At 43.7% G+C, this 24,539-nt stretch overlaps 1 protein-coding gene across 4 annotated transcripts in view; it reads left to right on the forward strand.

Annotated features, from left to right (window-relative positions):
• The window catches only part of SRBD1 (S1 RNA binding domain 1), a 236,501-nt gene that overhangs the window by 1,934 nt on the left and 210,028 nt on the right, over window positions 1–24,539 (forward strand). For 2 of the 4 annotated variants that reach the window (XM_075925414.1, XM_075925417.1), the window contains exons 2-8: window positions 8,956–9,169; window positions 16,457–16,536; window positions 17,874–18,045; window positions 18,955–19,317; window positions 21,313–21,479; window positions 22,966–23,083; window positions 23,829–23,967. In XM_075925414.1, the coding sequence (XP_075781529.1) occupies window positions 16,457–16,536; window positions 17,874–18,045; window positions 18,955–19,317; window positions 21,313–21,479; window positions 22,966–23,083; window positions 23,829–23,967 (1,039 nt within the window). In that variant the 5' untranslated portion in view covers window positions 8,956–9,169. Of the gene's footprint in view, window positions 1–8,955; window positions 9,170–11,482; window positions 11,667–16,456; window positions 16,537–17,873; window positions 18,046–18,954; window positions 19,318–21,312; window positions 21,480–22,965; window positions 23,084–23,828; window positions 23,968–24,539 lie in introns of all 4 variants that reach the window. The other 2 variants (XM_075925416.1, XM_075925415.1) reach the window with 2 other exon arrangements.

A 24,539-nucleotide genomic window follows, 5' to 3' on the forward strand; every position in this document is an offset into this window, starting at 1 on the left:
TCTTGTTATGTCTATTAAATTTTGTTTTGAGGATGTCCTGGGCAAACTTAAAACTCCTCTTCTTAAAGCCCAGTCACTAAGTGTTGCTATCATTAATATTCTCTTGCCTTTCCTGCTGTGCACATGGATTACTGATGAATTCTGTTGAGGATTAGCAAAGACTTGGGAGCTTCCTTTATAGGCACACCTGCAAAACAGTGTTCTTTGCAGGGAAAATATAATTTTGGATTAATTGGAAGACAGTTTAAAATGTCTCTCTCTTTGCTGGTGAAGGATTTTGGTATGATTGCTTCAATGAGAAAAAATATTACCCCTCCCCTTTTTTTTGGAAATGCCATAGTTTCAAACTGAGTTGGCCAAGCAAAATGAATGGCACTTATAAGGTAAAATATCCAATTACTAACAGATTATCTTTGTTTTTTTCCCTTCAAAATTTCCTATGAAAACATATGCAACATCAAGATTATGACACTGAGGAGTCAAAAGTCAAGAAACTTCTAAATATAAGGCTGCAGGTAGTGGAATTAACCATGTTGCAGAAATCTAATACTTTTCATAACTACTAATTCTTTTAAAATGTGAACCTTATTGTTTATTGGTATATACCAGCAGATGTTAATATTGCTGGTGCTTCCTTCAGGTTTGAAAGTTGTATTGTTTTGGTTACACATCTTCTAGGAAGGCAGGAGTGGCCTCCATCTGATGAGGAAAACCCCCTCACATATGTCTCCCAACTGAGAAGGAGGAAAAAGAAAACATTTACTTCACTACTCTCAAGCACAATCCCAGATCTGAGGAGGACTGAGGCTAATAGATTTTGTGAGCCCTCTCCCCCCTCCGGCTTTGGAATGGGGCCAAAATGAGGGGTTCAGTGCACATGAGGGGGCTGCTGGGGAGCAGGCTGGGGATGTGAGGTCTGTGCAGGAGATAAGATGCAGGATAGGGATGTAATCGAATAGTGGCAGTCCCACTCTCGGGGAGGCATTGCTGCTGTCTCTACAGAATAGTGTTTAAGTTTTATATTGCAGAACCTGCAGCTTATAACTGTGTAATCACCAAAATTTTTAGTGGTTACATGGTTATCTTTTTAAAATGAATTTTTATATTCCTAGTACTCACATCTTGTTCCAGGCTAGGCATGTAAACAGAGAGTTACTGTCTGTCACTATAGTTGTTGATCAGAGATGAAAAAGGAATATTAGCATTTAGCTGAAATGTGCATGAACTAATATCACTGTCTATATGTCTCTTTAAAATTGTACTAGTTTGTCTGATAAATTGCCTTTGTTAGTTTGTGTAGCTAGTTATAAATAATGCTAAGGAGGTAGACGTACTTCAAAGTAGGGATGCTAGTTAGCATATAATTGAATAGTCATGTAACCACATTACATTTTAGCATTTACGTGATTATTCAGTAATCCCTGGGGGTGGCACCAGGAGCCAGTGTGCTCTGGTCCCATTCCCGGGGAGTCCCCTGCCATCCCATGCTGCTACTTCTGTATCAAAGGCAGCAGCGCATCGTGGCAGGCGAGAGCTGGTCCGTGAAGGGGACCAGTTTAAAAACCAGTTTCTCATGCAGACCAGCTCCTGCTGGCCACCCCATATTGCTGCCTCTGATATAGAGGCAGCAGTGTGGGGTGGTAGCAGCCCCTGTCCACGGGTTGCCCAAACTTCCTGCAGACAGAGGCTGCTCCATGGCTGCCTTCTCTGTCGTGTGAGGGGGGCCGGTTTAAAAACCAGCTTTCCGTGCAGACCAGCTTCTGCCTGCTCCCCCACATTGCTGTCTCTGATACAGCAGCGCAGGGAGGGGAGGCGGCTCCTGCCTTGGGTGCAGGGAAGTAGCAAGGAGGGGAAGGCAGCAAAGGTGGAGGAAATGCATGTAGTTGACAGGATTAACAGATAAGTCTAGGCTTATTAATTAATAGTGTAGTTGTCTACATGTAGCCATTCCTACTTCAAAGTAGGGATGTGAACAGATAACCAGTTATCTGGTTACCTAGTAAGCATCACCCATAATGGGTGATGTTTCCTGGGTAATGGTTAACTCTTACCTGAGAGCAGCTGCCATGGGCAGCCAACTTCCAGCCTGCGTGGGCTGAGAATCAGCAGCTTTGCATAGGGCTGGAAGCAGTAGCTCCCCTCTCTGCTCAAACTACCACATCTGGCCCTGCATGAGGCTGCTGATTTCCAGGCCAGTGCAGGGTGGAAAGCAGCTGGGCTGGAGCAGCCCCTCCCTACGGCAGGGGGACCACTCCAACCTAGCCTTGGAGGCCCCCCACCAGCCCTATTTAATCAGTTAACCATTTAAACGTAAAATTTAACCAGTTAATTAAGTGGGATTTTTCATCCCTACTTCAAAGTCCCTATTGTTCCCCCTAAGAATTCCCACCTGTCAAGAGAAGGCCTGGATCTGTATAAAAGATCTTTGGGTCCTGCTCCTTTTTATCTTAGATCTGCTTTAAGCTTCATCTAGGAAGCTTGAGTCACAAAATTGAGATCTCCAGTCCAAAGCTGGATTCACCCTAAATGTGAACTAGAAACTATGAACTAATTCTGAAATAACTCTTTGCAGCTACAACACTTACCATCTTTTTCTATGAATCTGATCTTAGAGGTGTACTCAAATCTGCATATATATATCTTTCAGTCAATGCTCTTTTTCTTTTTAAATGAATTTTAGTTTAGGTAAGAATTGGCTATAAGCATGTGTTTGGGGTATAATCTGAAATATTCATTAACATGAGAGGTAATGTGTCCAATCCTTTGGAAGTGGTGAAACTTTCTTATGATGAATAAGTTTTTCAGTAATCATCATCATATTTGAGTTGGTGGGTCTTATCCTGCAACACCTACAAAAGATATTTTCTCAATCTTCCTGGAGTCATGGAATCGTAGGACTGGAAAAAACCTCAAAGGGTCCTCCAGTCCAGTTTCTTGCACTCAAGGCAGAACTAAGTATTGTAGACCATTCCTGGCTAGGGATGTAATAGTATTATTGATTAACTGCTAAGCAAAAGCTTAGCGGTTAATGCTATAGACTACATGCATTGTCCCTCTCCTACCCCCCCTAAATTTTTTAGCAGGCTGGCCAGCAACCCGGCTGAGTCCTGGCTTGCACCGAGTCTGGGAGCTCAGCCCTCCCCATCCCCCTGAGAGGGGCTGCTGCCTCTATATCAGAGGCAACAGTGCGAGGTGACAGGCAACCCATCTGTGAGGGGAGCTGGTTTTTAAATTGGCTCCTCTCATGGATCAGCTCCCTCCTGGTACCCCAGGCTACTGCCTCTGATACAGAGGCAGCTGTGCGGAGAGGCAGGGGGCTCCTCAGGAGCGGGGCCAGAGTGCACTGGCTGCCAGCCCCACCTCTGGGGCTTATAGAATAGTCAAGTAGTTGATAAGAATTCATGAAGTTAATCAACTGTTCAATTAATCAATATTTAACATCCCTAATCCTGACAGGTGTTTGTCTAACTCAGTGGTTCCCAACCTTTTGGAGCATACCAACCCCTTTTCAATCTCTTAACATTTTATGGATCCCCAAACACTATAGCTGTTCTCAAACATTTCATTACTTGATAATCATTTGAAATGTATGTTTAGTTCATATTACCTAAACAAATATAGTAGTACTGAGAGATAATACAGCGTGTCCACATTGAAATGAGACAACTTTGAGGTGCCATATATTTTTATTGAATAACATTTTATTGGATCTATCGATCCATTTTTGCTAGTGGTCCAACTAAATCCTTCCTGCCACTCTAATAGCCTTTGAATGGTTAGTGCGGGGAGATGTATTCCAAAAAGGGGGAAAAAAAAAAGGGTCAGACACTTTTTACCATTTTAAGCCGACTCCAGGGTACAGTCACAGCTTGTCCGCTTCAGCGTGAGCTAAGGGACGTGCAGACTGAAGGGCACGGAGCTTCTCGGGTCCCATTGGCTGCTGTTCACTTGCGCTGCGTCCTTAGCTTCTGTCCCCTCTATCTCCTGCCCATTCATGGAGAGAGGGGGCGTTCATGGCCAAAGGGAGCTCTGGAGCAGCCAGCTCCTCAAGGGTAGAATTTTGGAAGGGTAGGGGGCAAAGCCAGAACATCGGGAATGGGACGAGGCTTTCTTTTGATCCCATTCCTTGGACACTAAGGGTGTGTCTAGACTACATGCCTCCTTCGACGGAGGCATGTAGATTAGCCAGATCGGAAGAGGGAAATGAAGCCGCGATTAAAATAATCGCGGCTTCATTTAAATTTAAATGGCTGCCCCGATCTGCCGATCGGCTGTTTGTCGGCAGATCGGGGCAGTCTGGACGCGACGCGCCGACAAAGAAGCCTTTCTTCATCGGCACAGGTAAGCCTGGTTTCACGAGGCTTACCTGTGCCGATGAAGAAAGGCTTCTTTGTCGGCGCGTCGCGTCCAGACTGCCCCGATCTGCCGACAAACAGCTGATCGGCAGATCGGGGCAGCCATTTAAATTTAAATGAAGCCGCGATTATTTTAATCGCGGCTTCATTTCCCTCTTCCGATCTGGCTAATCTACATGCCTCCGTCGAAGGAGGCATGTAGTCTAGACACACCCTAAGGGAGCAAAGAGAAAGTGCGTGCATCCCGTGCATGCCTCTCACACACCAGCCAGGCATGAGAGGCATGCATACCATGTAAGCACTTTCCCCACGCTCCCTTAGCTTCTGGAGAGCAGGCTCAAAAGCAAGCTGCATCCCAGCGCACATGGCTGCTACTTCCCCTCTGTGTTCTGTGGGGCGGAGGGGAGCATAGGAAGAAAAGGAAAAGAAAAGTAAGGCTCAGGCCCACCATAATGGGCCCAATCCTTACTTTGAAAAACTTTCTGTAGATCTCCTGCAGTGTCTTCGCAAATCCCCCGGGGTCTGTGCACCACAGGTTAGGAACCACTGGTCTAACCTGTTCTTGAAAATCTGCATTGATGTAGATTCTACAACCTTCCTAAGCATCTTAATCACCATCACAAAAAGGAAGTTTTTCCTAATGTCCAACCTAAACTGTCCTTGCTGCAATTTAAGTCAGTTGCTGCTTGTCCTATCATCAGAGATTAAGGAGATACAGAGGCAGCAGCGGGTGGTGGGAGTAGCTCCTGGGGAGCCCCCCCCCCCCCCCCCGCCTACGTATAAACATGTAACCGCTGAGATTGAGTGGTTGGATGTTTACCTTAATACACACCTTTTAACATCCATAGTCCACATGCCTCCTTTCCCTCCTCCTCCCTTGCACCCCAGCCCTAACTGTGTATGCCTGCCTATATGTGTTAGAGGGGAAAGAAGCTGCATTAGGATTTCAGGTCATAAGCTGTTCTGCAGATTCACAATCACTTCTCAGTATGCTTTGCATGAGCTGAGTTAAGCTATCATAAGTCATTATGAAGGACTAAAAGAATATGCCATTGTCTGTGTTGTATTCCATATATTTGAACTTCAACATTTATCAGCATGCATTTCAACTATATTCATTGTGTTAGGTACAGCTGTATTGAATGGAGGAGGGATTAGATGGAGCAGCATAGAAGAACAGTGACTGATATGAAGAGATGTGTATGAGTACCTCAAGTATGCCTCATGGTAGTGCTGAGTATTGTAGGCGATGTTTGCAGAGGTGAATATAGGTGACTTCTTACCGTTGGGTTTGTCATCAGACTGGTAATGTTTCTGGTCTCCAGTGCTTAGTGAGAGTAGGTGAAGACAATATCTGAGAAGAAATGCTCTGGGTAGGCATGAAGGAGTGGTAATATTTTGAAAGTTTGGTGTGGTTTGTGTGGATTAGACTCAGTATTTGAGTGTTGGCTGTGTGTAAAATGCAGATGTTTGAGGTTCAGTCCTTGCTGATGATCATCCTCACCCTGGGCAGGGTGCTACACTAAGCTTTAGTAAAGAGATTTTGTTAAAATTTGTCCCCCAAGTGTTCATATGCTCTGTTCCACAAGAGTTCTGTAACATTTGGGAAGGCAGAGTGCCGGGGGGGGGGGGGGGGGGGGAGCTAGGGCATTGTTTTCAGGGGGCAAGATTGAATTTTATATTGCAGGTGTGGCATATGACTTAATTCTTTCATTTCCTGATTTTCAGAGGTTTAAATTTAGTTCATCTGGAAGGTCATGAGGCACCATTAAGGACCCTTAAATCTGCATTAACAGTTTTGGCAGATTTAATCTACCTTGTTTTAAAAAGATTCAAGGCTAGAATATTTTTAACACCTGTGTTCTAGATTAGGTAGAGATTTAGGTCCTGATTCTCCTCTCATTTAAACAATTACGTGGAAACTGAGTTTTACTCTTATTAAACTAGTATAAGATGTAAAAAAAGTGAAAAGAGTTTTGTCTCATTTTGGTCCATCTTCGGGGGATATGGAAGAGGGCAGCGGAGGGGAGACACACCAGAGCTGCAGTTCCTGATGATTCACAGCCTACGTGGGAAAAGTAAAGTAGATGCAAGGAGCCCTGGTGTATGTGTTGGGCAGAGGGGAGTCGTGGGACTGTGTGAGGGAGGCTGTGTGTGTAAATAAGCTAGCAAAAGCCAAAGCTGTCCTAAACACCAACCATGTGCTGCTCCCACTAAAAGGGAGTTGTCACACTTTCAGCCTTCACATAAAATACCAGGGTATTACATTTTTGTATGAAATTAATGCAAATGTAATACATTTTAAAAATTAAAAACTTTAATACATTTTATTTACAGAGTCATTATTTAAACTAGTCTTGCTAGTCCTCTCCACCTCCCCTCTGGACAGAGAGACACAGAATCTAAGATCAGAACCTAGATGTCCCCAAAGATTAGGCCAGTCTTCCAAATCTTACCCAAGCCACAGACCTTTGTAGATCGGGGTGCTGGTGAGCAGATGGGGCAGAGGGAACTAAGGGAGGTCCAGTCTCCCTCAGGGATACTGGATGGCAAAATGGGAACTCTCCCCTCCACCCCCAGGGGTGCTGGTTGGAGGCATAGGGCAAAGGTACTCTAGTTGATCTGTGGGGCATACCTGTATCAAGGAGTACTAATTGGTTGGGGTGTCTGTCTGCTGGGTGCCAATATCACTTCTTGCTCAGGATGGTCCGGAACCATCGTGCTTCCTGGCTTCCACATCTGAGTAATGGCGGGGTGGGACAAGTAGGGGAGCTGCATGTACAGCACCCTTCCAGCAGTGCTGCACCAGGCCCAGCAGGAGCCCAAGAGCAGGAATCCCTGGTCCTGCCGCCTATATGGTAAGAGGGGAGGAGGTGGGGGCAGAATGGAGCCACAGTGGCTGAGCATTCCTTTCCACCCTTGCGCCCCTGGCATACTCAGCTAGCAGCTGGCTGGCCTAGAGAAGCAAGTGGGAGGAGGGCAGGGGTCAGGGAGAAGACAGACCTGCCACTGGCCGAGAGCAGCAAGAGGGAGCACTAGGCTGGGTCAGTGCACATCTCCCTGTTTGGTGGATTGCTCTGGACAGCCACTCCAGCAGCCCACCCCAAGGGCTGGTTCTGTGACAAATAGGCGTGTACAGGCGGAGAGAGTTTTATTTCTCCAAACTCATTGGACCTCTTGATGAACCACAATTGGTAAATGGGTGTGTGATGGAGCCCCTCCCCCCATGGTTTATGAAATGGACTCATGAACATGAATATACATAACTCAAAAGTGGTTTTGAGCGAATTATTTCATGTAACCCATTGATCTTCATGTCATGGTCTGCTGGTTCTGTTTTTCTTCCTCTGTTGTATCATTTGTGTGTGTAAATTTAGACACATGGAGTGGGGAATACTTTGTGAGTTTCAAATGTGTGAATGGGAGAAATGGAGGGTGTTACCTGCAACTTCTAGATGAGCCACTGTTAAACAATCTTTTGTCCTGAAGTCTGAGCAGTGGTTGGTAGGGAGTGGCATCAACTCCTTAACAAAAGGAATAGGAAAGGAGAGGTCTGGGTCTTTTGGCTGGGCTGCACCTAAAGGAAGGAGCCTGAGACCCCAGGGTGAGGAAAAGAGCCCTGGTTTAGACTGCCAGCTGGAAAAGGTTTTACGGTGAGGTTGTTTGCACTGAGGTTTCAATAGAGAATTAGCCAAGTGGTTTTGTTTCTTTGGATTTGTAACCTACTTTGCTCTACCTGTTTCCACTTACTACTACTTAAATCCTACTGCTTCAGCTTAATAAAACCATTTTTATTTTCTATCAAACCCAATGTAAGCAATTGTTACCTGCGGGGGCAACCAGTGTGCACATTTCTCCTTTCATTGTTAAAGGTGGTTTACCTAATTCTTTGGGGTTTGATCCCATCTGGGAGTGATATCCCAGGAGGCTGGGCCCTAAACTGCACTCTCCTTGGACTTAAAGTGCATCAGTGTCTGTACTGCTTCTCAGTGGGGGCGGGGATCTCAGCTCTGGGCCTTGGCTGGGGGAAACGAGCTGAGCTGGCCCAGCAGGACTCGGTGGTGAGCAGCCCCAGAGAGCGGGAAGGCGAGTGGCAGTAGCCATGTCAGCACCCTGGGAGGTACCCCTGAGGGGTCGTCTGTGACTGCATCCCATCACAGGGTGTGCTGTAACCAGGGTGAATGATAGGAATCGACACTGAAAGAAATGTAGATGTGTCGCTTGAAAGGGGTGACCATAGAGAAACTGAGAGAAGTGAAAGATACCACTCACCCTGAACCACTAAGCTGATATTAGGGATGTTAAAATGCATTTAATTTAGTTACATGTTTACGTGTGGGGGAGCAGGCAGGAGCCGGGGGTTTTAAGCCAGCTCCCCATGCTCACTGGCTCCTCTCTGTCCTCCCGCTCTTCTGTCTCCGTAAGGGGTGGGAGGGACAGGCAGCTCTGCTGGAGCTGGTACGCACCAGCTCCTACCTCCTCCTCACCCCTCAAGCTCAGTGGTTAATTGTGTAAACAGCTACACATCCCAAACTGATCTGTCCTAATTTTCAAGAACTGAAATTCACACATTTTAAATAACATTTTTTCAATTTTACAGAAGCTTCAAAATTAAAACAAAATACCATTTTATGTGTCTTTGGAAAAACAATGAAAATCTGATTCCTGTAGGAGTCTGGCGCAGTGATCTTTCAGCTTTAATGATCAGAGGAAAAGGGAGAAAGAAGTGACTGTGAAGGAGCAAGAGCATCTGAGAGAGAAAACAGCTAGCAGCGCAGCTTGTGGAGTGAAGAGTAATTTAAAAAGCTAATAAGGTGAGTAGAGTCCTTTGAGTTCATACAGATTTATGATCTCTTCTAAGAGAGCAATATTTTTCCATTCACATGAATGGCATTTTTGCCTATGAAACAAAATTAAAAAGCCAGTCTGTTATTGACAACTGTTTTTTGCATTGGAAACCAATTCTAAGTGGAATTTAATGGCTGGTGCTGGTTGATGTAGGGCTTAGTTTTGTTTTTCGCCGTGGTGCTGGAAAAGGGTTTTGTCCTATCCGCACTAGCAGTCTAGTACCAGTTAATGGGGAAAACTGCTGAAAACCATCTGGTCAAGTTAATAGTGCCTGGGTGGGGTTGCTTTAAATGACTGGGTTTGCAAAGGGACTCAGCTACCTGGTTCTCGTGCAAATGAGTGGTTGTCAAGGTTTTTACAGACCTTGCTTTGGAAAAACTGGCTCCAAACACCAAGAAACAAATTTATTTTTCTTCTTCTTGAGTTATGCTCCTGACATGGTATGTGAGACCTTGATGCAGCCAGATGCTGTCCTATAATTCTTGGGAACAAACTCCAACTATTTGCTTACAATGATGTAGTCCAGTAAATGTAAAAAAAAAAACAATTGACCAAACCATGCACACTTGTGGAGTTGTACCCACTGCTTGCAAAACAGAAACACAGATATTGCCTACAGTTGCAGTTTTTGTGCTGTCAGTTTCACTGGACTGTGCCCATGAAAGCTCATGATACCATCTATGTGTTTTGTTAGTCTTTGAGGTGCTACTAGTCTATTTGTTGTTTTTTAAGTTTCACTGGTGATAGTGAACTGGAAAAACAATACAGTGATTTGTGTACTCACTCCCACAGGTGTTTGAGTGTGTTTACATTTGCAGCACTTCCATCCCCTGATGAGAGCAATGTCCTGAGGGCTGCTATCCTACAGTGCAGCTCTCTCCATTTTGATAATAGATCTTATGGGATGGGGGGCATCCTGTATCCCTGCAGAGCCCTTTCTCTGCAAACACTGATCAGCTTCAGTAGCTCAGCATTACTTCAAGCAGGGGATCCTTTGGTCAGTGGAGCAGGTATTGTCACCTGGCCAGATGATAGAGCACTTTCCAAGAAAACAGGAAAGAGAGTTTCAAAGTTCCTCAGGGCTTTACAAGGGGAGTGGTGAATGTCTGTTTACCTAGCAGCAGAGCTGCTGGATAGAGAGGTCATTTAGGCACTATTGGGATATCCTTCAGAGGAAAAGCTGCAGAATGTGTCCTCACTTGCACATCCCTGCAAAAAAACATCACTGGTAAGAGCTCTATACCTCTTGTGGAGATAATTTTTTTTTCCAGTGAAATTTCTGAGCTTCACTGCAAAAAGTCATTGGGAAGCACAGATGCGCTCATGGGTTTCAAGTAAAAAAGGGACTTTTTGCACTTTGGGTATGTCCACACATTCCATTTAGACAGAGTTCCCATGTCCTGCTGTTGGCAGAGATGTACATGCTGATAAATAAAGCTAAATAAAAAGTAAGACATAGTCACTCTAGACCAGTGGTTCCCAGCCTTTTTTTATACTGTGGACCGGCAAACTCATTCACAAACTTTTGACAGATTGGTAACATTTTATATACATATTTGCATATTTATTATGCAAATAATGAATACGCATATAAAATGTTACCAGTCTATCAAAAGCCCCGGCCCCCAGAGCTGCTGCTGCGTACAGCTGACTTCAGCTCCGACACTTGCCATGTGGTGGGTGGCTGCCGCAGCTGAAGCTGGCTATTTTCAGTGGTTCGGACTGTGGTACACCCCGGCCTCCTAAACCCTGTTAGTGCCAGCCCTAACCCCTAGAGCCCTCCACCCACCCCTCACTACTCCTCCAGCGCCAGCTACTGATCTGAGTCCCCTGCACCCAATGCCCTCATTGTAACCCCCCATCTCAAATGCCTCAGTGCCAGCTCCCCACCACCAGAACCTCCAGTGCCAGCCTCCTGTTTCCAGAGCCCCATTGCACCCAACCCTCCCCAGGGTCTCCCCAGTGCCAGCCCCCAGTCCTCAATATTAGCCCCGTCCCCAGTGTCCCCCAGTGCTAGAGCCCTGCCTCTGTAGCACCTCCACTATTAGCCCCACCCCCAAAGTCTTCCAGTGCCAGTTCCCCACCCTGGATACCCCAGTGCCCCCTACCCCTTAGAGCTGTACTAGTCCTGCCCTGAGAACCCTCCATATCAGCTTTGCTCCCCCCAGAACCTCCCCGTGCCACCCTTCCACCTCTTAGAGCCTCCAAGCACTAGCCCCACTCCTAGAGCCCCCAGTGCCCGCCCCGCCTCTCTCACCTAGCCCTGTGCTCCTTCCTAGCCACAAGCTGAATGGTGCTGCCAGATCACAGCTACTCTTAAGACTGCCGTGCCGGGCTCCGTGTAGCCCTCCTGCCGTGCAGCGAACTGCTCGTCTGCGTCTGGGAGGAGACCCCGCCCCTGCCCAGCACTGGTTGGCTGAAAGGTAGAGCAGAACATGCCTCTCCTAACAGCCACGGCAAGAGGTGAGGCACTGGTTGGTGTACCCAGCTCTGACCCCCAGAGCTGCCTCGGCCTGGCAGCCAGCGGTTTGCAGCCTGGCATCGGGCCACGGCCCAGCAGTTGGAAACCACTGCCCTAGAATGGAAAAGTCAGTTTTAAGAGCCCACTCAGGTAACAGGGCATCTGGGTGTTAAAAAGGGTGACTCATTCAAATGCTATCACTGGTCTGTGCCACATGTAAGACTATTAACTTCAAAAGCCTTGGGTAACTTAATTATTTCTCTGGGAACACAAGGAGTAGATCCTTGAGAAGGATTTCCTAAGCCACCAGATATGAGCCATTCAAAGCGTTTAACTGATGGTTGAGGCTCAGTCCCTTATGACAGTGATTCCCAAACTGGAATGTCATAGGGAATTATTGGAAAAAATTCTATAATGTTGGATAGAGCCAGAGTTCAGAAATCTGCCTGCAGTATGGGGGCCCACAGCCCAGGCACCAAGACAGGCAGACAGGGAAAATTGGGCAGTATAAGGGGGAGAGTAGGAGAGAGCGCCATGCTGAACTGGGGGGCCATCCAGGCTAATTTGTTCCTGGTCATGCGCCCCGTTAGGGATGCCCCTATGTACCAGCCCTTTGCGCACCAAATCAACCAGAACCAATCGCTGTAGGCAGTGTAGCGGTGGTCAGATCCCTCAGTAAGTCCATACTCATTGTCTGTGGACTTTTGTTTTGCTACATTGAGACACAAATGAATCTTCTTGTTTACTAATCTATATGTTTGTGAGCATTCTCAATGTATTATTTTTATTTGGCTTGTTGTATACCCATAATGGATAAGTGGCTGAGAACTGAAAGGCTGCGTCTAGACTGGCATGATTTTGCGCAAATACTTTTAATGGAAAAGTGTTTCAGTTAAAAGTATTTGCGCAAGAGAGCGTCTATACTGGCATGTGCCTTTATGCAAAAGATGCCATTTTAGCCATCGGGCTTTCTTGTGCAAGAAATTAACGTGGCTGTCTACACTGGCCCTCTTGTGCAAGAATATTTGCGCAAGAGGGCTTATCCCTGAGCGGGAGCGTCGGAGTATTGGCGCAAGAATCACTGATTTTGTACATTACTTGTGGCCAGTGTAGACAGGTGGCAAGATTTTGCACAAAAGCATCCGCTTTTGCGCAAAATCATGCCAGCCTAGATGCACCCAAAATGTAAAGACATAAGAAAATGAACATTCAACGTAAGCAAGTGTTTCATTAAGTCCAAAGTGTGAAAAATCTGAGTCAATGATTGTGATAGTCTTGGAAAGACACTTAAGAAAAGAAAATGACAACAGTTTTATATAATATGGCTTTACATTGCCTTGGTGATCAAGAGTGTCCAAAACCTTCAAACTTAATTTCTGGTGATGTTCTGCCAATAGCAGTCTCAAACCTTCTTTACTTTGGTACCACTTAGAGACTAGGCATTGCGCACAACTCAACAAGTTCACTCGATTTTTTTCAAGTGAAAATTAGCCAAATGAAAACTTGACCTGTTTTGTATTCAAAGCAAGAACTGATAAAAATGCATTTGAAGTGTCCTACTGAGTGAGCTACCAAGTAGCAAAAGCATCAGAAGCCCATACAATTGCAGCAAGCTCAATTGGTCCCTGTATAAAGAGAAATTGCATGCTCAGAGAAAAGGCTGAAAAAAGGATTGACCTAGTACTTTTGTCCAAAAATACATTGTTGCGAAGAATGAATGATATGTCAAGTAATTTGGTGACCACAACTGTATATAGGGTGAATAGTATTGTGCTATACAGTTGGATGAATCAACTAATGTTGCTAATGATCTATTTTGCTGTAATTTGTATGTTACGTGAATGAAGGTCTGGTGGAAGAACATTTGTTTTGCAGGCTATTGAAGAAATGTATAACTGGAGAAAATATCTTCAATCAGACTAATGCATAGTTTCAGGAAAAGGAAATAGACTGGTCTCATTGTTTAGGTATTTCCATTGGTCTCATTGCTTAGGCCACATGAATGATTGGGAAGCATAGTGAATTTGTAGCTTGAACAAAAAAGGTTGCATCAGACATCACTTGGATTCTTTGCATTATTCATAGACCATCTTTTGCGGCAAAACGTATGCCTAAGGGACTGAAGGAAGTGCTGGACAATGCAGTGAAAACAGTACATTTCACAAAATCACAGGCAACAAAGTCCAGAATATTTCACATACTTTTTGAAGAAATTAGTTTACACAATTTTCTGACCCATACCAAAGTTAGATGTCTCTCATGGGACAAAATCCTAGGGCTTTCTAGTTTTTGTTTTCCCCAACAGCCATTTCTTTCAAGCCTAGCTTATTTAGCAGACATTTTCTGAAGGATTAATGACCTAAATTTATTTTGTCAAGGCCCCAGTATAATAAGTTTTCAATGTGCAAGACTGAGCTGATTCCATGATAAAGAACTTGTAGCCTGGGAAAGATGTTTGGAGAACAATCACTCTTAGTGGTTCAGTTCTGTTTGTGATTTCCTGGCAGATCGTAAACTTTGGTTGGATCAATTCACTAAAACCATTATAACTGCACACCTAAAAGGATTTTGCACAGTGTTCAGGGAATACTGTCTAGCCATATCATGCAATAGTGACTGGATTCATAACCCCTTTGATGCTGCCACTTTCTCAACACAGATATTGAGTATTGAGGAAAAAGAGAAATTGAATGAGAACTCCCATGATTATAAACTGAGAAGGAGCTTCAGAAATGTGTCATCGATCAACTTTTGGCTGAATTTAAGAAATAAGTATCCCCTTATGGCACAAAAAGCTACTACCATTTTGTTACTGTTTCCACAATATTGTTATGTGAGAGAGCATATTCACATATGCACATCTGGAAACCGAATACAGATGCAGTTCTGAATCAGACCTGAGACTTCCACTTCCTTCAATGGTCCCAGACTTTCCAGAGCTGTGCAGATCAAAGCAAGCACATCCATGGCACTAAGATGTAAATTTCAAAGCTCTTTATGAGAAATGGAAGGGGAAGTGGCTATTTATTGCTGTTCTTAAAATTAAATAAGCCGCCAGTGTAATTTTTAAAATTATTATGAACAAGTTTTAGCTTTATTGTAGTCACTCATTGTTTGACCGAACTGCTCAAGACCCAAAGGTTGCGTAGGAGAAACTCTGATTTGGCTTCTTAAATATCTTCATGCTTTTTAAATCTGATATTCCTTGATGAAATCTAGGAGCATTGTCTTATAATAGCTTGTATCACTTAGATTAAGCCTATGAAAGTGAAATGGTGGAAGAGTATTGTCTTTTCATAATGTAATAAAATAATACTTCAATGATAAATATAGTAAGAACAAACCTATGAACGACCATACCGGTCAGACCAATGGTATCCTGTATCCCAGTATCTATCCCAGTATCCTGTCTTCTGATAGTGGCCAATGCCAGATACCCCAGAGGGAGTGAACAGAAACAGGTAATCATCAAGTGATCCCTCTCCTGTCCTCCATTTCTAGCCCCTGACAAACAGAGGCTAGGGAACCATTCCTATTCTGGCTAATAAGTACTGATGGACCTAACCTCCATGGATTTATCTGGTTCTTTTTTGAAACCTGTTGAAGTCCTGGTCTTCATCAAGTCCTCTGGCAAGGAGTTCCACAGGTTGACTGTGTGTTGTGTGAAGAAAACCTTCCTTTTGTTTGTTTTAAACTTGGTATCTATTAATTTAATTTGGTGACCCCTAGTTCTTAAGTTATGGGAACAAATGAATAACTTTTCCTTATTCACTTTATCCATACCTGTCATGATTTTATAGACCTCTATCATATCTTCCCTTAGTCTCCTCTTTCCTAGTCCCAGTCTTTTTAATAACTCTTTATATGGAACCCGTTCCAAATCCCTAATAATTTTTGTTGCTCTTTTCTGAACCTTTTCCAATGCCAATATATCATTTTTGAGATGAGGCAACCACACAGTAAGGATGTTAAATTGTGTATAGTCACCTAACTGAGTAGTTGATGGAATTTCTGTTGATTACTCAATTAGTCAATAATGGGAAAAACTGCAGAGCCGTAGTGGGAGCTAACCCCGCTGCAGCTCTGCTTTTTAAATGCATTAAATGAAACTGGAGGGTTCAGAGAAGATCAAGAAAAATTATTAAAGGTCTAGAAGATATGACCTATAAGCAGGGCTTAACAACCCCGTCGAGAGCTACTCGCCAGCCCCGCACTGCGCATGCACCAGACCAGCACTGTGCATGCGTGAAGCGCCAGTGAATGGGGCGCATGGAACAACTGGCTGAAATCTACTTGCCACGAGCGAGTAGATTCAGCGGTTTGTCGAGCCCTGCCTATGAGGGAAGACTGAAAGAATTAGGTTTTAGTTTGAAAAAGACTGAGAGGGGACACAATATCAGCTTTCAAGTACCTAAAAGGGTGTTACAAGGAGGAGGGAGAAAAATTATATAGGACAAGAAGCAATGGGCTTGCAGCAAGGAAGGTTTAGATTGGACATTAGGAAAAACTTTCTAACTGTCAGGGTGGTTAAACACTGGAATAAATTGTCTAGGGAGGTTGTGGAATCTCCATTTCTGGAGATATTTAAGAGCAAGTTGGATAGACATTGATCAGGGATGATCTAGACAGTGCTTGGTCCTGCCGCAAGGGCTGGGGAATGGACCCGATGTTCCTTCTAGTTCTAGTGTTCTATGATTCTATGAATGTACTCTATAGCGTACAGTTGTGATAATCTTGGTGAGAGAATATTTTTGTAATCAAAGTTTTATTTTTTCCAATTTATTTCTTTCAGATGTCCACGCTACCAAGGAGAGCAAAATCTAAAGCCAAACCAGTGGTATCAGAAGATGAGTTACCGTCCTTTCTTAAATCGTAAGATTAATTTTCCATTCAAATAGTTTTTGGTCTACAGAACGTATTTGTAGAATGTAAAAAAGGGATTAATTTACAAAACACCCCTTCTCCATTTGCATACTTAACTCTCACAATGAAAATAACAAATGGCAAGCAAATTATGTGTGTTCCAGACTAACTACTAATGTCCCCAAAACAAAGACAACTGTGTACAAACTTGTGTAATGTTTTAGCAAAGCCAGAGGTCTGTCTCAAGTAGCTCTAGGTCCTGTACTTCACCCCAGTCACTAACTACAGTCACATAAAAGGCTTTATTTATAGGCTTTGTATTCCTTCCTGTTCGTCTTCCCTGTGTGATTTCCCTTTACTTCAGAAAACAATTTTATAACCGTTCTTAAGCTCCATCTACTTGTACTGGAAAAAAAAATCAACCTCCTCAGGGACATAGTTATGTTGATAAATCCATTGTAAATGTACCTGTTAAGCACAAGAGTGCTGCTGTAGGTGTAAGTAATGTTTGGGGAAATGCTATTCTCATACTAGCAGGAAAAACTCCTGTTGTTGGCATGTGCGGTGTCTGTGTCTAGGGGAATATATCCATCTAGACCGGAGGGGGGCAAATTATAGCCCACAGGCCACAACTGACATATCAGCTTTTTTAAGTTGTCCCTTCAGCTCCTGCTGGGGAGCAGAGTCTGGGGCTTGCCCTGCTCTGTGCTAGGGATATAAAGGCTTAACCAGTTACCTGGTGAGCATCACCCTTACTGCCTGCAGGATCTTGGTTAACCAGTAACTCTAAACAGGATTTACATCTATTCCATGTGTGCCATGGCATCGTATAGCTCATGGAAGCAGTGGCATGTTAAGTGTAGGGGCAGCCCGGGGACTTCATGCACTGCCTCCGCCCCAACCACTGGCCTTGCAGCTCCCATTGGCTGGGAATTGCAGGGGCATTGCTTATGAACAAGGCAGCACACAGATCCACCTGACTGTGTGTCCACATAGGAATCATCCAGAAAAGGGACATGTGTTTTCCAGGAGCTGTTTGAGGTGGTATGTGCAGCCCAGAGCCTGTATCCCTGAGCTTCCTCATGCCCTCTGACCACCTCAGTCCCAGCCTGTACCCCAAATCCCTTATCCCTGGCTACACCCCAAGCTTGCAACCCCAACTGAAGCCTCACTCCCTTTCTCACACACCGACCCCCAACTCCAATTTCATGAGTATTTGTGGCTGTCCGTACAATTTTCTAAGCTTAATGCGGCTGTTGGGTCAAAAAGTTTGCCTATCCCCAGTGTAGTCAACAATCATTTTAGACAAAATCTGTGCCATTTTGCAATGTTGACTTTTGTTCCAGCATCTCTGACTCAGAGGAGGAAGAAGAGGAGGAGGAATGGGAACCAAAAAGTAAAGTTGCAAATAAACGTAGGCTGCCAAAAAAACCCGAGTCAAAACCTAAAAAGGCTGCTGTTCCACGGTCAACTGTGGTTAGGAAAAGGTCCAGGAAGACAGCAGTAAAAGAAGAGCCGGTAGGTATTTGTAGGCAGGTGTACATAACTACTAAAACTGTCAAATGCAATGGCGAAAATTTTCCTATTGAGAGTTGTAGGTACAGCCAGTCCCTGACTTATGAACAGGTTATGTAGCAAACACCTGGTCGTAACTCGATTTGTTTGTAAGTCGGGAATACATGCTTTTAAATATGGCCGTGCTGTTCGTAAGTACGGATGGTGCATTTGTAAGTCGGGGACCAGCTGCAGTGGGGTTAATGGGAGGTTGGTCATAAGCGCGAACAGTCATAAGTCAACGCATTGTAACTTGGGGACCAGCTGTATTCAAAATCTCTGAGAATTAGGCCATGCATCTTTTTATAGCCATGAGGTTTATCTATTAATTAAAAAAATAACCTGTTATCTTTTCCTTTAGAGGAATCTAAACAGCACTCAGATGTCATTTTTCTTTATTATGCCTGGATTCTCTTCCACCTTTTTATAACTCTGGTGCTCTAGGTAAATTCTTACCACAATGAAAGAGAACTTACCTGGTTTGTTCTAGTTCCAAACTAAGTCTATCAGAGCACTTAATTATAACACTTATAATGTATGCAGGTGAAGCTGAGGCATACATTCTCACCATGAGTAACCCTCTATTTTAGGAGAACTGTTTAAAATCACTTTCAAGATTTCTAGAGGAACTTTAATTTTCAAAGTCCAACTTTACTAGATTGCAGTTTATCTTTTTGCTGGTCCCTTGGATGTTTGCTTAAGACAAGCTGCAGTGTAATTAGGGGCCTAATTTTACAATGCTAAGCACCACTGTGTATAGGGTCATAACTTGGGGAAATGATGTCCACTATCAGGTTCTCCATGTGACAACATTATGTTATGTTTTTATAGAACTAATTCATGATTGATTTATTTTGATGTATTATTTGGCAGAATGTCTCTTTGCATATTTCTGCTGATGAAGATAGTAAAGATGGACTGAAACTTTTACAGCCTAAATTAGATGAAGAGCCCAAACCACAAGTTATAACGAAAAAGCCAAAAATGCCACTGGGAACAAAAATCAGTGTTATTCAAGGAAAGATGGGTAACCTAGATAGTGATGAAATACCCTCAACAAGTGCTCCTTTGATAGAAAATGAAGTAAAGCAGGAGAAATGTGGAGAAGACTTTACATTTGATGAACCCCCTTTAAAAAGGATAAAATCAACAACATGTCCTCAAGGAAAACCTGTAAAACATCATGGAAGCACCAAGCACCAAGAGGAATTAGAAATGAACTGGGACATTGTGCAGGTATGAAACGCCTTTCATTTCTTTATAGGAGTCTACTAAAACTACATTGTAGTTTACACAAATAGGATTAATTTGGGCTCAGCTACACATGTATGATTCCTGTTAACTTCAGTAAGAGCTGTTGACCAGGAAGTAGCATGGTACTCTTAAATAAATAGTGCATGAGTTACTTCATTTATTACAAAAACATCGAGAAGTCCTGTGGCACCTTAGAGACCAAAAGATATAATAGGGCATACGTTTTCATGGGTTGCCCTAATAAATCTATTAGTCTCTAAGGCGCCACAGGACTCCTTGTTGTTTTTGCAGATTCAGACTAACATGTTCACCCCTCGGAGACTTTATTTACTATAGTTATTAGTCTGAACTTAAGTGTAACACAACTGAGATTTACTGATAGTGCGACTCCTGCTGGTCACCTTGGGAGTTAGCTCAGTTCACAGGAGGGCTCCCTCTTCTAGCCAGTGTCTCACCTATTGTCGCTCAGAGCTCTTCCCATGCTCTCCTCTGGTTCCATGTTGATCTCAGGATCATGGTGTCCTCTTCAGGACACTGCCCTCCGTCAATGCCCACCATACTGGGGTCTCACCCCTCTTCCAGCTGCCCTCAATCTTGGTGTGCAGTTGTGGCCAACTGTAGTCTTAGTCTAGCTCCTCACCTCAGGGGCCACCCACAGTGTGTTTAGGTGCGGTACATAGGGAAGAGGAGGGGACCCAGGCCTGGCCACTACTCTCGGTCCCAGCCCAGGGACTGTCTGACAGCAGCCTTGTCCTGCTCTCTTCTCTTCTCTCTTAACCATTTGTTCCCTGGGCCACTTCCCCTGTGTCCTCTGCATCTCCCTGGCCTTTGTGTCAAGGCCTGCAGCCTGGCAGGTGTCAGGCTGGAGCCTCGCTCTCTCTAGTTCCACTGAGCCTGTCCAGCATTGCTTTCTCTCAAGTGCTTCTCTAGGAAGCAGTTCTGTACCCTGCTTGGTCAGAACCCAGCTGCAATCTACTCTGCTTAGCTGTGCCTTATAACCAATGCTGCCCCAGCAAGCTGCATTCTCATTGGCTTCTTCTAAACCCTTTCTTGATTGGAGTGGATAATAATTTTTTTTTGGGGGGGGGGGAGCACTCTCAAGATTTTGGAAAGTGGTCAAGGGTTGCATGGCACCTTGAGGGAACCACTGGCCAATTTGATTAGCTGGCAGCTCCTTCTAGGTGCCTTGTGCACTCTCCTTCCCCCAGACCAATTGGGTTAACCAGTTAGGGGGAGCAGGCTAAGGGGCTGTTCCAGTCCAGCCGGGCTGCAGTGTGCGTCTTTCCTCCCTGCCACAGGCAGGGGCAGCCCTAGCCCGGCTAGCCATGGACAGGGGCTGCTGCAGACGGACTGGAATGTCCCTGTCCGAAGTGGATCCTGTGGGGCTGGAGTAGCCCCCTGCCCTCTTCAGGTGGGGAGTTAGCTGGAACTGGTAAGCCTCATCTGTTAATGCTGACGCTTAACTGGTTAAGTTTTCACATCCCTAGTTCCAGGGTACAGTCAGGCCTTGGTTTCTACTAAGACTGCCAGCAAAGGTGCCTATAAAATGGTAGTGATTTTTGCTATATTAATCCTTGTGTGTTAGGAAATAGACCGAGATCATCAGAGTCACATAGGCTGTGGAATAGTCATTATTAAAGATTTTTTAGTCAACGCTAACCTAGTTTAACAGGATTGTGTGTGCTTGTTCATCCTATTCCCCACCTCCACACCCCCTCTCCTCTGACCACTTTATTTCAAGCTCCTCATATGCAGAACTCATTAGGAAAAAGAGTAAGTTCAAGTTCAAGGCACCTGTGACAGTATTATAATTTGATACATACTTTTACAAGCCTGGAATTCCATCCAGCAGAGGGCAATATTGTGCACAAAACAGCACTCTATACTGTCTGGCTGTGAACCTGGAGTGAAGATACTAATAATAAGCCAACCTACCAACTTGAAAAATAGTTGGTACTTGAAGTTTTCTTGTTGCAGGTCCTGTCAGAAAGAACAAATATTGAACCATGGGTGTGTGCAAACATAATTTGCCTTTTCCGTGATGAAAACACAATTCCCTTCATTGCCCGGTATCGAAAAGAACTTGTCAATAACCTGGAAGCTGATGCCTTACGGGAAGTACAGCAAACATTGGAGGAACTACGGTAAGTAACCTGTATATGGGGGGCAATGTACATGCGTCGTGTGTGTGTTTGTGTGTGTGTGTGTGTGTAAGGAGTTAAATGATGTGAACTTGTGTGCTTGGTTGCAGTTTGCACTCTAAAAGAGCAATAGTATAAATCCCAGTAAAATACGTTGTGAAGATGGTAAGTATGTATCAGTTATGCAAAGGGGAAAAATCCTGATTAGGATGTTCCCATTTTATAGAAAGAAAACTAAGCTCTTAAAGCCAAAATACTCAGAGTTAAAGAGAGGGGTATACTTGATGCTCCTCCTGCCTTCACTTTAAGAAGAAAAAAAAGAGATTTAGGATTATGAATTGCTCAGTGTGTTGTTTTCAACATTTTGTGATTTATAGGCCCCTGAAGTATGTATCTCTGAATCAGAAATAAGCTTCCTCTCTTGCATTGGTTTCTGAAAAGAAGCTTAGTGCTTTTTTGTTTTTATATCAACAGGCGTCAGATCAGCAGCTCCTAGTGTGTAGGATAAGGTGAATAGCATATGGCTCCTTGGAGATTGTAGAGGGCAAGGAAGGTAGCCCCAAAATATTACTACAGTGAGGGAGCTAGGTCAGGAGCCAGTAACCCATGTACACATTTAGCAGAGATACAGAAAGTAAGTGCAAGGAGTAAGCTGCTATGCTTCAAAACAGGCAAGAAGGACAGGGATTCACTCTCCTTCTCCTCCCCAGTGTACATGAACACAGTCTGTCGGGGGTTGTGGGGACAAAAAAAATAACCACTTTCCAAGTAATATAGTTTAGGTGTGCGGAGCACTTGTTTGGTCAAGCAGAGAAAGCTGCAGCTCTCCCTTACTTTAGGTTCCACTGCAAAAGCAGTCAGGCTGGCACAGTTCCTACTTGATGCAGTGGTTAGTGTATGATATTTTTAAATGTCTGATGTCCTCTAGGTGGGCAGAGAACAGAGGTGAGGGTTTTATGTACTGAGATTTTCTACTTGCAGTCCTGACAATTGTTGGAAATGGGGATTCCCCCAGATAGGTGAGAGTGCCTGTGATTGGAGAGGGAAGCTTATAGGGACATACAGTATTATGTATGCCTTTGTCCTCCAGTGTTAGATCAGCTGAAGGGTATTGTAATGATTTCACTAAATAGTGACTGCTGGACCCTAAGAGAGCCCTCACAATTGCTACATGTGGATCAGCGAAGTTGCAATATTACAAGGAACCTGGAAGCTAAAAACACTTATCTTGACACTCTGCTTTATTTCTATATTCTCCTTTTCCCCAAACTGTTGCAAACTAAACTAATATTAAAATGAGAGAGAAATTATTAGGATTTTTACAGTATTTATCAGAGTGCATTCCTCAAATCTGATCTATGGTATAGCATTCCATGGCTTCTGAGGCCAAACATACTGTCATGAGATCTGTGTGTTGGACCATATTTGGTGATAATTTATTTAATCTGATTTGAAAGGTGATTATTAATGTAAATCCCCTGTATTTTAGTACTGTTGCAAAGAAGACACATGCAACAATTCAGAAGATAAAGAAAGAAGGAAAGATGTCAGGAGGTCTGTTAAAAGCCTTATTAAACTGCAAAACTTTGGATGAATTGGACCATGTGGTTAGTGGTTTTTTTTTTTTTTTTTAATATGTTTGTGCAAGATAACATTTTACAGTTAAAGATTATGGGTATGTGATGTCTATACAAGAGGTCTAAAATAAAATTAAACTACGCAACTTCAGCTATGTCAATTGCGTAGCTGAAGTCGGAATAGCTTAACTCGACTACACAGCAGGAAGTCAAGGGAAAGAACACTCTTCCTTCGACTTCCCTTATTCCTTGTGAAATGAGGAGTCAGAATAAGAAGTCCTCCAGCTTGTCGTTATTTTTAAATAATGGCTTGCATTGTATACACGCTCTTTGTTATTTCGAAATAACATCAGTTATTCGGAAGTAACTCTGCTGCGTAGACATAGCCTATGTGTTTGAAAAATGATAACTGTGCCTCATATGAGAATAACTGATTGCTGATTCACCGGACATTCTAAAATATGAGGAAAAATAATTTAAGGTTGAACAAAACATTTTGCTTAGTTTCTGAGTTTTTTTTATGTTCTGTAAATAAACTGAAGTACATTTTGAAATATAAGAGCCTTTAAATAAAAAAATTGAAACCTTTCGCTTAACACATCAAGAGAAAACCTTTTGATTTTGGGGAGTGTTTTGACTGAAACTTTCCTGAATTTCACACACATTTGCAAATGTTCTAGTTGACCCAGAATATTTTGCTCAGCTTAGATGTGGTATAAACGTTGCCTTTTTAAATAACAATCCATTTTTACAACTGCTCTTTTCCCCTCTCCAGTCTGCACCATATAAAACTGGAAGTAAAGGCACCAAAGCCCAAAGGGCTAAACAACTGGGATTAGAACCTGCTGCCATATCTCTCATTGAAAACCCAGTAGAACTTAATCTGTTATCTTACATTAAGCCTAATGTCAAAGGTAAGTAGTCAGTACTGGTATGCAGTGATGGGAATTAGAAAATAAATAAGACACAGCTTTTATTTATTAGCTGTTCTTATACTGTTGAAAGGTAGTATAAGAATTATCTTATGTTGCTTAGAGACTTCAGTGACAGCTTATATAGAAAAAGCCAAGTTGAAAATAAGTATTGTCTTAAAAAAAATCTGGAATATCTGAGAAGAAAGAAAAGCTGGAGAAATAAGACTGTGGCATGAGGTAATACAGGGTGAATTTCACTGCAATACAGAGGGCCTGTCTAAGGCTCTGTCCCCACTTAATCCCTTGACATGAAATTTTTAGTTAAGGCTGTGAGTTTGTCATGCAGGTCACAGAAATCATGGATTCCCTGACTTTCTGGGAGCTCCATGACTCTGCAGCAGCTAGTGCAGCTGGGGGCCACCTGAGCAACTCAAGCAGCCCTGGGGCCAGCTGTTTTGGCCTTAGGGCAGTTGTGGGCTACTGTGTACCCGATCCTCAGCAGCAGGAGTTTGGGTATTGGAGGGGGCTCGGGATTGGAGGTTGGGGTGGGAGTGAGGGCTTTAGGTGGCACT

The sequence above is a fragment of the Pelodiscus sinensis genome, chromosome 3, assembly GCF_049634645.1.
Source record: "Pelodiscus sinensis isolate JC-2024 chromosome 3, ASM4963464v1, whole genome shotgun sequence".
NCBI lineage: Eukaryota > Metazoa > Chordata > Testudines > Trionychidae > Pelodiscus > Pelodiscus sinensis.